At 39.6% G+C, this 18,314-nt stretch overlaps 1 protein-coding gene across 3 annotated transcripts in view; it reads right to left on the reverse strand.

Moving 5' to 3' along the window:
* The window catches only part of SKAP2 (src kinase associated phosphoprotein 2), a 188,718-nt gene that overhangs the window by 77,568 nt on the left and 92,836 nt on the right, over window positions 1-18,314 (reverse strand). For all 3 annotated transcript variants that reach the window (XM_004702733.2, XM_045288951.1, XM_045288950.1), the window contains exons 5-6: window positions 1,819-1,896; window positions 777-860 (exon numbers count right to left, since the gene is read on the reverse strand). In XM_004702733.2, the coding sequence (XP_004702790.1) occupies window positions 777-860; window positions 1,819-1,896 (162 nt within the window). The remainder of the gene's footprint in view (window positions 1-776; window positions 861-1,818; window positions 1,897-18,314) is intronic.

An 18,314-nucleotide genomic window follows, 5' to 3' on the forward strand; every position in this document is an offset into this window, starting at 1 on the left:
AAAGAACATATTTAACCTCTCTAGGCTCATTTTTCCTAAGAGTAAGGTAAACGAAGCTAGGGTTATTGGGAGTTAAAGGAGTTAATATAGCTAAAGTGCTTAGAACAATGTTTATCCACCCACTGTCATTAAATCAATTTTGACTCACATGATCCCATATAGGGTTTCCAAGACTGTAAATCTAACAAGTAAACTCTATTTCCATGTTCTTTCTTAGGTCCCTTGATATGCATAAATAACATTTATATATATGTATAAATACAATATGTATAAATAAACATTGTTAGTTTATTGGAAGAGTACCCAGCACCTAGAAAACTCTATTTCCGTGTTTGCTGTTATTTAAATATGGAAAGGGAACTAAGAAAGGTGTTTTATATATATATTTAATTTTTTAATCTAACTTTTCCCTTCTAAACTCCCACAATCCTATGGTCTTAACTTGTCCACAAACTTTCCAACTCTAAACCTGGATGATATGTAGTTCCCAAGGTGAAAGGTCATGCAGGATGAAAGTTATCTTGCTCAACTTCCTAATTCAATAAAACACAACTGTGTTAACTTTTCAGAACATTTTGGGATTTAAAGCATTTGTCAAAGAACAAAACAGAATTATAAATTAATCTTATATTACACTTTTTTTAATCCGCAGCTGTTCTTTCTCCATTGTCTTCAATTTACAGAGAATGATCTGTACTCCAAACCCCGAAAAGGATAAAATGGCAACAACAAACACGTCACACAACAGAAGTCGGTATGATTGAGGTCAACACTACCTTTCTCGCTTCCATAATAATAGAAGACCGTTTTACTGAGAGCACACCACCGTTTCTGCCATTCGAATCCTAGAAAGCTGTGATCTACAACAAAGGGGGAGGAAAAAGAATACAATTTAGATAACACACACTATATACATCAATGTACAGCCATTTCCTTATGCATAACAGGAAGCCAGGTGTAAGCCCAATGTTCTTCTTAGCTCTAAAAATCTATGACTAATTATTTCATATCTTCTACTCAAAAAGCTAAAAAAATTTTAAAAAGTTGAACAGAACAGAGTAAAGAAGAAGGATGGGCTGCCAGACGTAAGAGAGCACCTGACAGCGGCCATCAAACAGGCACCTGGCTAGATAGCCTGGACAAATTTGATTATCTAGGTCTCATTTCATACCTGTTGACCTAGATTACTTCGATGGCCTCTTTTGACCTTAAAATTCAGCTAAGAGAAGCAAATAGAACATAAATAAAAAGGCCCAAAGGGCCAACCTGAGAGACAGAATGGGAGTGACGAATTTCTGATTTTCATTTCCTTTATCATAACACCACCTCCACATTTCATGTCCATTATAAATGGGTGTTGAAAGAGTAATTACCACAGCCCATGAAGAGCAACACTGAAATGAGTCACAGAAAATGGCGGACAATATGCCAGGCTTGAACTCAACCCTAACAGACATGGTATATGCCAAGGCCGGTGCAGAATAACCTGCTGCTCAGCCAGGTGGGATAATGGTGAGAAGTCCCATCCTTGAGAACACAGACATGGCACACAGCTTTCCTCTCTAGAGGAAGTAGCTCTTGAATCACTTATAAATAACCATGGCTGACAACTAAAAACCTGACCAAACATTTGGTCATTCAAGTTCATTTGAAGCTAAAAGCTGCATGAGTATTTCATGGTTTGGATCATGGCACCCAGATTTGCTCACAGCTTTAAACCTCTTCTCAACCACCTGAGGAGAACACTGGCTCCACACACATTTTACCGAAGGCTAAAACCATTTCTGAAGTTTGCTAGAATCTTGCAGTCTAGTTTACCTTTCCTGCGTTTTTCAAGGTAGCCAGCCTTCAAAACAAAAGGCAGATCCTGGGCTGCAATCGGAGGAAACTGGTTTCCTGTGGGGAGAGGGGGTGGGAAAAATAAGGCTGTCGTAAATCCATTTTAGAAAAACCAAATGCCAAATCTCATTAGATTCCTGTCCTTTGAATTACCTAAATGGCTTTAGGCCATGACTATTCGCTTTGTTCCAGATCCATTCTATAGCCTCATCCCTCTCCTCCCACCAAAAGGGGGGAATGTGCTGTACTCCTCTATCTTCATATATTAGTCTCTCAAAATGCAGCAATACTACGTAACTGAATGATCTATGATGCTGTTTGATCAAATTCTACAAAACAAAGACTAATAAATAAATGCATTAAATCTCTGAAAGAGGTATTAGGAATTTTAAAGAACTCACATAAAGTTCTTCAAATTTATATTGGATTAATTCCCCAAGAATTTGAATGCATATTGACTCTTCTCTGCACAGCCCTATTCCCACTGAGTAGAATACACGATGATTTCCCCCAAAACCAAATGCTAAAATGTGACTTTTCAGGATCCATAGCAAATATTCTCTCCCCTGCTTGTCTTCACAGAGAAAGGCTTTAAGTGAGTTTGCTTTAGGCTCCTCCAGGGCATTTTAAAGTCTAATGCTAGACAGGTATGTAGGGTAGGACTATTGTTTACCATAAATATTACATATATACCCAGAAAAACGTGAAGGGGCCCTGGTGGTCTAGTAAGCAGTTCAAAACCACTAGCTGCTCCACGGAAGAAAGAGTAGGCTTTCTACTCGGGTAGTTGTTAGGACACCGGAAACCCACAGGGCCGTTCTGCCCTGACCTCCTGGGTCCATGTGAGTTGGAATGGCAGTGAGAGCAGACAAAACACAACAAGGTCCATCTAAAAGTTAGGTCAATTCGAAATTAGAGACTTGTAAACATGGATGATCGCTTCAACAGTTTCCAAGGTATTCTGTAAACTTCATTAGAAATATAATAGTTATCCTCAGCATTGTACTAGAGTTCTAACAAGTAAAACCAATCAAATTAAAGTTGCTGTGGAATACACCCAATGGAAAGTTTTAATTATAGCATATAATAGAGCAAGTATTTTGATTAGGAAGCTTATTACATACAAATTCGTCACAGAATTATCAGCTTTTAATTGCTATTTTTGGTATCAGAAGTATCACAGTAGTTATGGAGTCACAGGTATTTTTCCTTAGGAAATAAAGTTTAAAATTAAAACACTAATTTCAGTTCCCTAGTAGATCAATTTTGCTGAGTGAAACAAACACCACCATTAAATTATGCTTTACACAGAATACTAATTTTGAAATCTATATATAAATCCTAAAGAAAGTCAGTATTGATACTGAATTCAATAACCATATTTGTTTCTCTTTAATAAATGGGATTCATAAAAAGTTTATTATTTATGATAATACTTCATACATAAAATAAAGAACACTTGGAGAAAAGTATGGATGTGAACAAATCCAATTCAATTACTAAGTAATAACTCTTGGGTTAGCTTATTAAAAACTATGAGCTTGTGAATAAAATGCTAACCTCTAGGGACATTTGGATCCCAGATACTGTCTCGTCCCTACTGAGTTACTAGAGCTAGGAGAGCTGTCTATTTGAATTCATTGTGACCCTGTTATAATTTTGCATGTCTTACATTCCCCAAATGCAAGCTGCATGAAGACTCACTGCCTGCTTCCTCTTGAAGAAGGCTAGTGTCAATGCCCAAGACGTTCAGCTGCTTTCGAAAAACGGGACCATCACATGAGACATATGACCATTTATAAAACTGGTTTTCCTCAGTACATATCTTATTTATACGGGGTACAGAAAGCTTGTGGCTGAACAACTCCATATAATAATCATCTGCAGTAAAACAGGCTAGCCTACAGTACGAGTCACATTTCCTGTCTTCTTAGTTGGGCTAGAATTTGTTCATGCACCACTTTCACCAAACCAAAAAGGAAATCTTTAGTTGCTTTTAAAATAACTACAGCACTTCACTCCTGCCTGTATAGGTTTACATTTGCTTCAAACTCCCTGGTATCCTTTTGTACCTGCACTCATGTTTCTCTCTCTTTTACACACACACACACACACACACACACACACACACACACACACACATCTCTCACACACAGAGTATAAACCGACCCAAATATCAGCCGAGGCACTTAATTTTACCATAAAAATGTGCTGACAACTCGGCTTGCACACGAGCATCTACAGTAGATCCCAAACTGACATTTGTAAAAGCATCTGCCTTTCTAGAGTGCAGTGTGAGGTACCTTCCAAGGGCCAGTGGAAAGGGAGGGTGACTTTTCACTTGTTAATCCGCAGTCCTACCCACCTAGGCCTGCAGTTGACTTTGTACTAAGTGGCCTTCATGTGTACTTGGGTCTTTAGATGAAGTATGGATATATGTCAAGGGATATAGTGATATAGAGATTTTTTTTTTAAGAATAGACATGTTTTTCATTATCCTTTTTATGTTTTTACTTTTTATTTCAGTGACCAATTTAAATCTGTGACTTCTAAGGAATCCAAATCCTCATTGCTACTATTTTATTGATGAATTATTACAATATTATGAACAATATTATGAAGTCTATTTAGTCAAATATTTTGTCTGTCACCATATGACATAACTTTTCTTCTGTGAACTGAAAAAAGTTAGAAATAAGTCCCTCAACAATATCCTTTTTTCTTCTCAATTCATAGTGAACGAAACCATTCCTGAGTTCACCTTCACCTCCCAAATGCTTCATTTTTGCCCCACAGTTGGGATACTGAGTGTTATCAATTGGCCACCTCCTGGGGTGGGGTTGTGCTTTCTTTGTTATTTTCTACACTCCTCAGGGCTAAACTTGGGTGGGGAGGGGGGCGTTCCTAGTCAATCTGGTATTCCTGACCTTGATAACAGATCAATTTTTTTCACAAGTGTTGACACTCAGGAGCTTTGTTTTGTATCTAAAACACATTTTAGTCTTCAGCTCTCTACATTCAGAATACTAATCCTTTTAGTCCCTCATTTCAGCTGGTACCCTCCCCTACCTTGCACACCTGAGTAGTTATTTACTATCACAAGAAGTACATACTAGTGGTGGTGCTGCAGGTGAGGTGTTAGGTGGCAAACATCACAGTTTTTAAGAAGAGGAGAGAGTAAACGGGAATGCGGTGGAGAAGGTACTCCCACCACATCATACTGGTGGAATTAGACCTCTGGTTTGGGACCTGGAGACAAAGACACAGCATGAATCCTGGGGCACAGGAACAACACCTATGAAAGGGAAAGTCAACCCAATAGCAGAAGGTCTGCCATTAGTGGAATAAAATTTAAATTTACACCCCACAGAGCCCTTATATTAGCTGGGGGCCCTTCAGTGCTCCAGACTGAAGTACCCCTTTAGTAAACGCATTCCTTCCACTCAAACCTTGTCTCGGATTTTGGTGAGTACTGTCCCGAATCTGGATACTTTCTGGCAAGCAGGGCAAGAACCACAAACGAAGGGGATTGAAACCTCAAACTCCCTCCCAGTCAGAGTAGGCAACTAAAGAAAAATAGACCCAACCTTATGGAAATTTTATTTTAAACATGCTAAAAGTCAAATATTTAAGTGCAAAATATAAAGATGGACAATAATTGGTCCTACATCTTCTTTCCTGGCTTTTACTATCTTTATATTAAACCCAACTTTTTCTCTATCAAAGTATAAGTTTTAGTCTGCTTTTTCAATTGTCAACAATGGCATGGTTATGAACATCAGCATGGATTCAATGAGTGTGGCAGTTACATAATCTTCTGTCAACTTGTAAAGGGGTGGAGTCTAGCCTGTCAATCAGGTCATAGCCAATAAGACCTTTGTGTGGGCATGGCCTTCTCCTGAGGATTCTGGGAACTCCGATCTTCCTCCCTGGAGGTGGGAGACAGACACTCTGTTTGTCTCTTGCTGTGAGACATTCCTTGTGCCAAGCCACATGAAGCTATGCTGATGGCAGCCAGAGCCTTGGAGCTGGAGGAGCCAAGTGGAGACCCACACACTCCACTGCTCAGATGCTTCCACTGCCACTGGATCCATAAGACTTTCCTCCCACTGGCCTGTGATCTTCCTGCATTCAGCATCATTGCATGTGTTTCATGAGTCTGAAGAGGAATTTATAGATTGATATCGGACATATATGCTAATATCGGACTTGTGGATTTGATCTGGACTAGGCTACGATGTTTTCTCAATATACAATTGCTCTTTGATACAAAGTGCTCTTACACAGATGAGTGTCTCTGAATTTCTCTAGTCTACCCAGACTAACACAGCAAAGTACTGAGAAGTGTAACTGTTAGCACAGGTGTAAAGCATGATACAGTCATCATCTCATTTCATCTTCCCATAACCCCAATATATTCCTGGGTTCATGTTATCAATAGGAAATCAAGGCCCCACACAGTAAGTGGGAGAGCCAAGGCCCAAGGTTTGTCACCTCAATAAAGCCTATTTTCTGAAACTGCTAAAGCAGTTAAGAAATGTGATCTATAGAAAATACATAAGTATTATTGAATTAAGGTCATTATGATTATTTAAAATTAATTTATAAACAGCAAGATAATATGTGCAAAAATGTCACACTTTTAAAGAAGGGCTTGTTTAACTTTCTATATGATTTTAGAGAGGTAAATTTTGCTTTCAGGTAATGTCTTTTTTATTAAGTTTTTTAAATTAAAAAACATATACATAAGTAGAAAAAAACTGATAATGGGAAAACTGATATTTATTAAGTCTGAGTAAGTGATAATGCTTTTTGTATGGTTATTTCTCCAGCAAACTGTGTAGAAAAAAGAAATGAATCTAAGCTCAAGTCTTTAGCTCATTTTTATTCAGCTGTCTTACCTCTACATGGGCCCCAGACTTTTTTTTTTTTTTTGCACCCTTTATGGGTGAGTTGTAAGCAATAATTTTTTTAAAGTATGGATAATATTTTTATAACAGGTAGCATTCATTAAGGCGCCCTGATGGTGCAGTGGTTAAACACTCAATTGCCAATCAAAAGATTCACAGTTCAAACCCACCAGCTGCTCCATGGGCAAAAACTGTGGGAATCTGCTTCCCTGAGAAGTGACAGCCTTGGAAACCCTGCCGAGAGGTCCACTTTGTCTCCAAGGACTCAGAATCCAACTCTGCGGGAATGGGTTTGATTTGGGGAATGGGATTGCTTAAATTATTTTATTCACTTACATTTCCTATTCAATGTCCAAAAACCTTAAAACAGTAACACACGATCGTATCTGAAGTAGTGCTATACAAGTTAATATTCTAGTGTATGACATAAGAAAGCTTTTGAGCTTGTTTTTGCCATTCTATTTCCAATTCCTGAAAGAACTTTATTATTGAGGGGATGTTAAAATAAGTATGTTTCTAAACATAAGTGAAAATTGTTTCGGATAAATAAACAAAATGATATTATGACTGAACTTAGTAAACGGTAAATTTTCTAAGTGAAGACCCTTACTTTACCCTACTAACGTCCTACTAACATGGACTCATTGCCAAAACAAATCTATTTCAAAGATTCCTCGGGTCAATCTCTATTTAAGCAGGCAACTGCCTAAGTTTTATTTCAATCAGAAAGCCTTGGGCATTTCCCCCCTTCTGCCCTTCAAATAAACAAAAGAGGTTTCTAGCACTATAAACATCCTCTTAAACACACACACACATCACACACATACTTGTCTTCCTGTCATCTAAAAGCAGCGATTTTCCATGAGTAACTTTTTCCAGTAGTATGAAATTAATATATTCTTACAGAGCCCTGGTGGCATAGTGGTGACATTTTGGGCTGCCATCAGCGTGGTTGGCAGGGCTTTCTCCTCCAGTAAACATGTACAGTTCAGACACCCACAGGGGCCACTATGAGGCAGCATGGGCTTGATAGCAGTGAGTTTGGTTTGGGTATTATCATTATTGTTCATCTAATAATACAGAGCCTTCTTCCCCCAAGAAAACTTTTTTATAGGCATTTGTACAGCTGTGGTATGACAAACTGGAAGCATAGAGGAGCTCTTTGTGTATGCGTGCACAAACAGAGGGAGGGAGAGAGAGAGAGAGAGAGTCGGAGAGAGAACATCAGTGTGAGAGTGCTAGACCAGATACCTGTATTATAAAATGTCAATGTTAAGTGAATCTGGGGAAGAATATGAATGATTTCTGTGCTGTTTCCAGCAACTTTCCCATAAGTGTTGTTCTTTCAAAAATTTTAAAAGTTAAATATGAATTTTAAAATACCAGAAAATAAACAAGAGTCAGGTTATAATTAAAAAAACCACCATAAACTATAAAGTCTTGCTAGGAATGGGCCAAAAATTCACCCAATGTGCTTATGACAACCAACACAAACCATGAAATACCAAAAAATGATGTGATTCCTTGTCTAATAGATAAATACAAATCATTGCTCAGGGAGGAACCACTACTCTTAGTTCCTGGTACTGAAACAAGAAATATTTCCCATGTGTTCTCAATAGCATTTTTACAGCAAATAAAATAAAAGTTTTGCCAAGGCAACATTCCATAAAATCCATTTTACAGAGTACGAAGTCCAGGAGGCGCAAAGACTCGGCTCGCAAACAAGCATTAAACTTGTTGGTCGGTGACCGCAAACTAGCGCACGCACAGCGACCGCGGGCGCAGCAGGCCTGTGCCTGCTCACAACGGCCCTGCTCCAGATCACCTGTGGAGCCACTGTGTCAGTCCATCGCCTAGAGCAGCGGTCCTCACCTTCCTGATGCCGGCACCCTTCCAGACAGCTCCTTAGGTGGTGGTGGCCCCAACCAGAACATTATTTTCGGTGCTACTTCATCACTGTCACTGTGCTACTGTTATGAATTGGGCGATCCCTGTGAAAGGGTCGTTCGACTCCCAAAGGGGTTGCGACCCACAGGTTCAGAACCGCTGTCCTAGATGGTCTTCCTCTTTTTTGATGACTTTCCACTTTACGGATGTCCTTTTCCAGGGACTGCTCTTGCCTGATAACATATCCTGAGACAAAGTCTTATCAGCCTGACTCTAAGGAGCACTCTTACTGTCCTTCCTCGAAGATATATGGATTTGTCCCCTGTAGTCCAGGGTCCTTATACTCTAAGGTCGGTGAACTTCACTCTTGATAGCATTGCTCTTCAACACATTCAAGAGGACTTGGGCAGATTTGCCCAATGCAATCCATTGTTTGATTTCTTGGGTACTTTCCACGCACACTGCTCATGTATCCCAGTAAAATTAAATCCTTGACCATTTCAATCTGAAACGGGTCTTCCTCCAATCCTGATGCCGAGTTCTTCATACAGTTCAGCTTTGAAAGCCCGTGGAGCACAGTTCTCTTCTGATGCCCATGTAGGTATCATGAGTCAGGAATGACTGACTGGTTTTAGTGGGTTTTTTTTCAAATCTATAAAACTAATTAAATTAATTAAACTTCAATACGAGAACAGTTAAATGTGTAGTAGAATTTTCCTAGTACCTGAAAATAAAAGTATATTACTTGCTTAATCCTTTCTGAATTTCAGCTTCAGAGCAGGATATCTGCTAGCAGCCAAATGAGAGACTGGCTAAGTAGACATACTCCTGTGGCACTTTTTAGTCTAAAACAGTGTGCTTAAACGACTGCCTCTCTCACCAGATGTGAAGTGTGGAGATAGGAAAGGTAAGATTCTTAAATCTGAGTGCGCATCAAAATCACCAACCGTACTCATTAAAAAGGTAAGGGTGCAATTTTAAAGGAAATGATCTTAGATAAAATGCAATTCTACATTCGTGTAACATTAAAAGCCCATGGGAAATGACAGTGATATGATTATGAGAACGATAATTTTTACTTATGGATCATCTAATTTTTGAAACAGTAAAATAAGTTTAGAAGCACCTAATACATCTTCCATGGTAGTCTTGAGAGAGAGGTATTATCATAATCATAAACTTATAGCACTAAGCAGCCAGTTGTCTACATCTGTTCACTCGTACAAACACCTACTTAGTACCCAGTCTGTATCGGGCACTGTGATAGGACTGTGGAGCAAAATTACAGTGTCTGCCCGTGAGAAGCTAATGATTAGGTAGCGTTCCAAAGAGTACAGGAACAGGAAGCGAGTAAGGAAACAGAGATGTAGTGCTAAGCTAGTAAAGGGTTGTCATTGGGAAGGGCAGAATTGAAGAGTACAGAAGCTACCTTCTATTTGTTACCCACCTTAATACCTAGTTTTACAGGCAATAACACTCCAATTCAGTCCCAACCTGTGCAATAGCCAGCATTAATGAACTATAATTAATTAACAACCATTAACTAACTCACTGCCAGTGAGATGATTCTGATTTTTAGGGACTCTATACAACAGGGTAGGGTTGTCCCTGTGGGATTCCAAGACTGTAACTCTTTATGGGAGGAGGAAGCCTCCTCTTTCTCCTGAGAAGTGGTTGGTAATTTCTAACTGCAGACCCTGGCACTGAACATATAAGATTAAAAGTGTACACATTTTAGCTATGTAATTTTAGCCTATTTTTCAAAGATATGTATTCATGATAGAGGATATCAAGCACCAAATATAAATATTGATATTTACTATGAGTCAGACCTTATAAGGCAATCCATCAATATTGATTGTGTCACACCAAAGTTCATAAAACTAACGTCAACAGTCGCCGTGGTCTCCTTTTCTCCCCAGTAAAGAGAACAATTTCACCCCTAAAGCTTTACTTTCTAATTCAAATTACAAATAGCAAAATTGAAACTTGGAAAAAGAATCTCATGACACACTAAGTGGAATAAAATATTTACTAGCAATATGCAACAACTAATGTAACTTCATGTAAACAACGTGATTCAGTCACATTTGAACATCACACCAAAGTCAGTTAAGCTGGGGTCTCTATTGTCTACATCCCAGTTTTCCAAACCTGGCTGATTATTGGATCACCTGGGGATCTGGTGACATTACAGATGCTTGGACTCTATCTGCAATCTAATGTATCAGAATCTCTAGAACAGTGGTTCTCAACCTTCCTAATGCCAAGACCCTTTCATATAGTTCATGCTGTGGTGACCCCCAACCATAAAATTATTTTCATTGCTACTTCATCACTGTCATTTTGCTGCTGTGATAAATCAGGTAACCCCTGTGAAAGGGTCGTTCGACTCCCAAAGGGGTCATGACCCACAGGCTGAGAACCGCTACTCTAGAGGAAGGCGCCCAGGATCTGTAGTGTCACTGATTTCCAGGTGATTCCAATGATGAGTCAAGTTTGGGGATGTAGGATCGATACTGTAACACACTGGCAATTACTTAAGAAGAGTTAAGACAGTAAAACAGGATACATTCTGAGTCTGTCCTTTTCTCATGAAGATTTGGGACACGTGCCCTGTTGAAAACATGGAAAAGTCTTAGACCCAGAAGACACGCATCCCACTCAGATTCCGTATGAATAAATGATGGAACGTGACTTATTCAAAATTAATTCATCTATGCTAAGATCTTAGAATAAGATATTCAATACATGGTTTTCTAATAATTCAACTAAAACTAAATCATGTTATCTCACAGAAAAGCAAACATTTTAAACATATGTTATATCCATCTTCCTAATATTAAGATAACAATAGTTATTAATGGAACAAGTTAATTCAATTATTGTTAATATCAAAACACAGTAGGTTAGATAAAAGAAATAATATAAATTCCTCAGAGGATGTTGAATGAGTGGAAACCAAAGAAATCATGTATGGCATAGAACTCTATACATACAGATGAACTAGTACAATCATTAAGTAGCTGAATGATACAACCTTAAAGGGGTATTTCTGGAAGAAAATAGTTGCAAGGATGTCACAATAAAGAGGTCCTAAAAATCGGTCAGTAAAAGGCAAACAGTCCACCAAGAAAATGAATTGTAAACAAAAATAGCAATTCAGAGTAAATACAAAAGCCTCCAAAGAAACAAAAAAAAAAATACCCTCTGTTATCAAATCCCGTATAACTCATGGCAAGCCTATATAGAGTTTCTTAAGCTGAAAATCTTTACTGAAGCAGACAGCCTCATCTTTCTGCTACAGTGTAGCTGGTGGCTTTGAACTATCAACCTTACAGTTAGCGGTTGAAAGCTTACCCAACGGTGGGAAAAAAACACACACATTGATGCCCCATTCTCACTATATTCTGTGAACTCAGAGACCACAACTATTGTGTCCACTGCTGCAGCCCTTGTACCCAGATCAGCACTGGTGATCTCAGAAGGGTGTCATAAACATGGCTGAACAAAAAACAAATCTCAATAGAAACAAAAACAAAAAATACTGTAAGAGAATAGTACTACTTTTTAAATACAGAAGTGGCAAAAACTATACTGATTACTAACAGCAAACAGTGGGGACAGAAGAAGATAGTGCTCTCGTGTAATGCTTTGGGAGTCTCATTTCCCACTGTCTTGTGAATGAGAATCTGGCCATTACTCTCAGAAGTCCACACCTGAGAATCTACACGCTACCCTCCCTCAAAACCACAGGTTCATAATGATATAAGTGCCAAAACATTCACTGAGATACTATCTAGGAGAGCAAAAAGTGGAAACTGTCTAGCAAGAGAAACACTATACAACCATTTTAAGTAATGTTACAGGTGCGTGTGCACTAATGTGAAAAGATGCCAGGGGCTTCAAAACCTTGATGGAGGTAAGAGAATGGAATTTTTTCACAAACTTTTTGAAGTTCCTTTTCTGTACTGATGTAGAAAGATGTCCATGATATTTTTGTGAAAAACACAAGTTGTTGATTAATAGTTATCCCATATTTTGTTTTTTTAAGTCATCTATATTTCTTCTAGCACATATCCATTTGCACAACGCAGGGGGTGGATAGCTGGAAGAACATATGGGTAGGTTCAGAAGAATCCATTCAGGATATGGTAACCACTACTTCTATGAAAAAGTTGGGGGGTTGCTTTTTGTTTTTGTTTTATTCGTTCGTTTCTTTGTTTTGGACAGAGGAATGGAACAACATTTCTCTTGTTAGAAGCACAGACATGGTCCACTTGTTCCTTCTTCCTGGTCTGTCTTAAGTCTGGATGTTCTGCTGAAACCTGTCCAACATGGGTGGCCCTGCTGGCATTTCAAATGCCAGTGGCATAGCTTCTACATCATCACAGCTACACTCAAGTCAGTGCAGCAAACTGACAGTTGAGTCAGAAGCACCGACTACACTTAAAATTTCCCATAACTAAACCAACTGATCTTGAAATCATAGGGAAGAAATTCTGATTAATAGTCTAGACATAATCTAATCAACACATTAGGGTAGCCCTGGTGCCACTGTCAGGTAAGCATTGGGTTGCCAACCACAAAGTTAGTAGTTCAAGCCCACCTGCTGCTCAAGAGAAAGTTGAGGTTTCCTCTGACACCCTATCTCAAGTTGGAATCAACTTGATGGCAGTGGGTTTGGTTTGGGTTTACATAAAGGTAGCTTTATTTACAATAATACAACTTGAGACCAATCTCCCAATACAAAGCTATTTCTCTGAGACTGTTCACATATCTGGCTAGTCTTCAAACAGACGAAGTCTCACAAATATGCACATGTTCTCATTCTGCCTAGACCGTCCTGTCCTCATCTGTCCACCCCTTATGTGCCCCTCATCACCACTGCTGCCGGGAAAGCCCCTGGCTCACCCGCTAACACGTAATCCACTCTTCTGACAAGATGACGAGAATACCATCACGAAAACCGACTTCTTAAAAAGATGAGAGGCGTGCACTTCCCTGACTCAGATCGTTCTAATCACTCCCATTTTTTAGTGTGGTTAAGAAAAAGGACAATACAGATCAATATCTCTTAACTGTCCATATATTGCTGCATTTTCTAAAAATCTCTACCTGATTATAGAGCATAATTAAAGGCTTGAAAAACCAATCTTATTGTGGAAAATTACTAATGAAGTTTTGAAGTCTAAATGAACTAGGCATGTTCTTCGTTAGAAAACGAACATTTATGACAAATTTTGAACATTTCCAAAATGAAAAGTACCTAAGTTTTTGAAACTACAGAAATAACACAATAATGTGCTTTTGGACTCTATTTTAAATTAGGTATCTTCAAATTGATTCATGTAGAAATATGCATGAGAATTACTATGCCAGCATATAATTAGTACTCAAATTCCACCTGGGAGATGAATTTACGGGCTATCCCACAACTTCTAGATCCTGAACTTCTCATAGATATGCTGACACAACCTGAACCATAACAGTTCTGCTATAATAAATCTGTCGTTTCTCTAAGGCCCGTGACAATCCACTAGTGTGAATGGCGTACACTTCACATAGCATACTCCGCAGCCACTGCGCAAGCTATGTCACCTCCATTCTGAGTAGCGAATCAGTAATCAATATTTGTAAAAGCAGCAGCTAATCCTTTGTAAAATCACTGGCTCTGTGATTGAAGTTTGCTCAATCCACACAGCTAATCCCTCTTCATCTGTTGGAGTCCTCTATTTATCCTCGGCCGAGCAGCGCTAGCGAAGGCAGATTAACACATCTCCACCATGCGCAACATGACCTGACAGCTGCCACCATGGAGCACTGGCAGGATAAGCTCGGCAAACACCGGCCTTCTAAAATGGAAGCCTAAAATTTACATTCAGAAACCCACAGTTTACAAACAGGCTCATCACTGTCTCTTCCCAACTCGAGTCACCTGATTCATTAGGACCACACTTCTGGGCTTTAACAAGTCTCCTGGCCAAGATATTGAATAAAATTATTTTTTTATAGGCAACATCTGGTGAGTTGTGTTGGGTTCCGTCGGAATGTCAACCAAGTGGTTCAGTCTGACACTCTTCATTGCTCCTGAGAGGAAGAAGCCTGAACTAACTGTGTGAGAGGAGAGGACTTGAAGTCTCACCCCATGTTCCCCAGAGCGGGCGATGCACCCCCTTTGGGGGTGCTGAAATGATCCAGGAGGCTGAAAAAGCAAATACTGACACTTTATCCTGGGTTACGGGCGCTCGGACAAAAGTGTTTACTTGCCAGGGAACACTGAGTGATAAATGTGGCACCTATGGACTCTGACCAAAAGTCAAAAGATGACAAAATTTTAGGGAGGAATGGGTGGTATGGTACCAGTTGCTTCAGAACTGCCAAAAAATAGATAAGTACTAGAATTTGTTCATTAAAAATGGAAATTAAAGAGTTAATCATCATGAAGCTAGAAATCCCTAGTACCCTCAACCCTTGGATGTGAGAGCTATGTTCTGCACTGAGTCTAAGAATTCACCACAGAAAATGTACCGCAGTTGCTCACAGAGGCAATCTGTGGGGTAACCCACACTTGTCTCCTTGGCCTTCCAGCCCCCAGTCAGCACCCGCTATTTTCGCTTTCTGGAATGCCATCCCAAATAAATAACCTGCTTCTGGGGAACCAAAAAAGAAAAAAAGCAATGAGAAGGATATAGCGATCTTGCGGAGGAGCCCTGGTGGTGTATTGGTTACCCACTGGGCTGCGATCCCAAAGGTCAGCAGATCAAACCACCAGCTGCTCCTTGAGAGAAAGACAGGCTTTCTACTTCCAGTTACAGTCGGAGAAACTCACAGGAACAGCTGTGCCCTGTCCTACGAGGTGACTGTGGGTCAGCACTGACTCAGGGGTAGTGAGTTTGGTTTAGACAGGGTAATACAGTGAGTAAGAAACTCCGTAGTTAAGGAGATGGGAAAGAGACCAACCACCAGAGAGGGCAGGCAGCGTTTCCAGTTGACTTTCTAATTCATTATCTGTAGCAACAGTGCCTTCCCTGGATCAACTTGCATTTTAATGCCACCCGTCTTCAAAATCAGAGCTGATGTTGCTCCCACGTGCGTGCATACACACACACACACACACACACACACACAGATGATTTTTAACCTTTATTTAGTAATCGTAAATTCTTATTAATATAAAAATGAGTAATAATAAATTAAGAAGTGAACGCCAGCATTTGAAATCTAGGGCATCATCTTCAATCTAAAGCAAAAAATATCATAGCTAGTATGTTGCATATTTAAGAATGCCATCTTAAAACCTAATAGCTTTTTTAGATATTAAGCAAAATAATTTGCTAGTCAGTAGAATTTGCTCTAAGAAGAATTATGCACATCACCACATCCTACAAGACAACCGGCTCTAATTAGCCTGGCGGAAGAAAGCTGATGTACAGCGTGAATAAAAAGACAGCCACACTGCTTCAATATTGTAGGCGATCTGTCCCTGTCAAGAACATGGCGCACTAGATAAGAAGGGGGGAGTCGCTCAGAAAAATAAATTTCAGAAGTCTTTAGAACCCTAAAAAGTACTCGCGAGATCAGCCATCAAGGCTCTTCCACACCATTCTCGAAATAGTGCTATTATCTTAGCATGTTTAAAATATGAGATCGTAACACCTGATGTACACATAACATTTTAAAAGAAATCTGTTGTGTAAATGATATACTTTCAACTCCTATTGATCTCTTTGGCATCTACTCCTAGTTGATACTGAACTCTTCATTACTTCCTTCAAACTCGGGGCATAGGAATATCTTTATTTCCTCTCTCATTCATACACATACGTACCAAACCCAAACTCATGCTATCAAGGCTATTCGGCTCAGCCACCCCAGAGGGCAGGGTAAACCTGCCCTGGGGGTTTCAGAGACTGGAACTCCTTACGGGAGTGGACTGCCTCCTCTTACTCCTATGCTGTGGCTGATAGTTTCAAACTGCTGACCTTGGAGGTAGGCTTATAGCTCAAAATGTAACCATTATACCACCAGAGCTCCTACATACTCATAAATGTGTGTGTGCACATGTATGCAATTGTTTGGACCAGACCAGTCTCTCCTGGTCCTCTCAAAGTCGAAAAGAAAACAGAATTTTTAGGGAGGGATGCGCGACCTGTAATATCAGCCCCTGCGTGCAGCACTGTCCATGTGTCTGTCACAGAGGATCGCAGTGATGTTCATGAACAGCTTATGTTTGCAGGTGCCACTGAAACAATTTTCTAAGAAATATAAATTTTTTAAGGCAAACATCAATGAATATTTCCCAGTGAAGCAATCTGTAACACCTTGCCTGCCCCCCAAAGTCTCATACTCTTAGATACCTGAAGTAACCAAGTCATAAGCTTGAAATGTTACACTCAGCCAGACACAGATGAGCACCCCGATGAGAGCCACCCCTAACACTGGTCTTACTCGAGCCCATTCTACCGGAACTAACTGGCGAGCCAGGCGCTAGGTGCTGCTGTAGGGTGTAACGGGCAGCAGTCCTTCCTGCCGACAAGTGGAGCTGACACAGTCTCCACACAATGAGACTTCAAGTTTCCATAGCACTTCCCTTGCTATTTTGATATTACCAAGGACTGACTTGCTGAAAGGCCAACAAAGCAATTTGTGCGTGTGTTTTAGTCACACTGGTTAAAAACCAAAAATCTCGAGATTCTTTGTATTTTAAAAGCTCAACAAAAAAGAGGAAAATAAGAGGCCACATTGGAAGTGATGCAACACCAAAAATTGCACTTTATGTGTAGATATAAAAGATAAAAAATGTTTTTCTTAAGCAATTCCAAAATTATACTGATCTGTTCATCGGATTCATTTCATAGTAACAGCACAGTGAACTGTATCAGGAGGCACAGGAAGCCGGTTTGTACCTCACTGATCTTGTCACTGCTTGTTACCTGGCTAAGGAAAATCTGCTACACTTGCCACCTTACCATTTTCACCTTATAATTAATAAGTATCTTATTAGGAGATGCTTTGAGATGATGTAAATATTTGGTTCCCCTTTAAACTTTCACCGAATCGTTTCAGCTTCATTGACGATTCTTGCCTGAATCAATGAGTGTGTTGCATACGGTGTTGTTTCCAGTTTTGCCTGTTTGTTTGACTGAGCATGTTATGTCTTTACATGAGACAGTAGAAACCTAGACAACAGCTAACAGTTGGGTGTTGAAAGCTCAGAAAACTAAAACAGTTGATTCTTTCTCTGGTCAAGTCAGTGAACAGGACTTTGAATATATCTACTGTTGTACCAATATATCAATACTTTTATATCTATCTAGTGAGTAGGTACAGTAGCTTATAATGCCTGCTGGCAGTAGCTGTTCAATACACAATGCCCACAGCATAGTAATCCTTGATAGAAGATGAGAAGAAATACATGAGGAGTCAGAGGACCACATCGATCGGCCCTACACGTTGCTGTGAATCCCCAGGTGACTGTTTCTGGTCTTCACGTGCAAAAAGAGGGGCCTGAGCTAGGTAATGTGTAAGGTTCCTTCTAACGCTACTAGTCTATAAGTGCTCAGATTTGTTCAAAGACGTTTTTTAATCTTACCTCTTCCACATAGCATTTTATATATGTTGGCAGGGTGTGTGTGTGTGTGTGTGTGTGTGTGTGTGTGTGTGTGTGTGTGT

This window comes from Echinops telfairi, unplaced genomic scaffold (genome assembly GCF_000313985.2).
Source record: "Echinops telfairi isolate 266 unplaced genomic scaffold, ASM31398v2 ScPeMD7_23;HRSCAF=83, whole genome shotgun sequence".
Taxonomy (NCBI): Eukaryota; Metazoa; Chordata; class Mammalia; order Afrosoricida; family Tenrecidae; genus Echinops; species Echinops telfairi.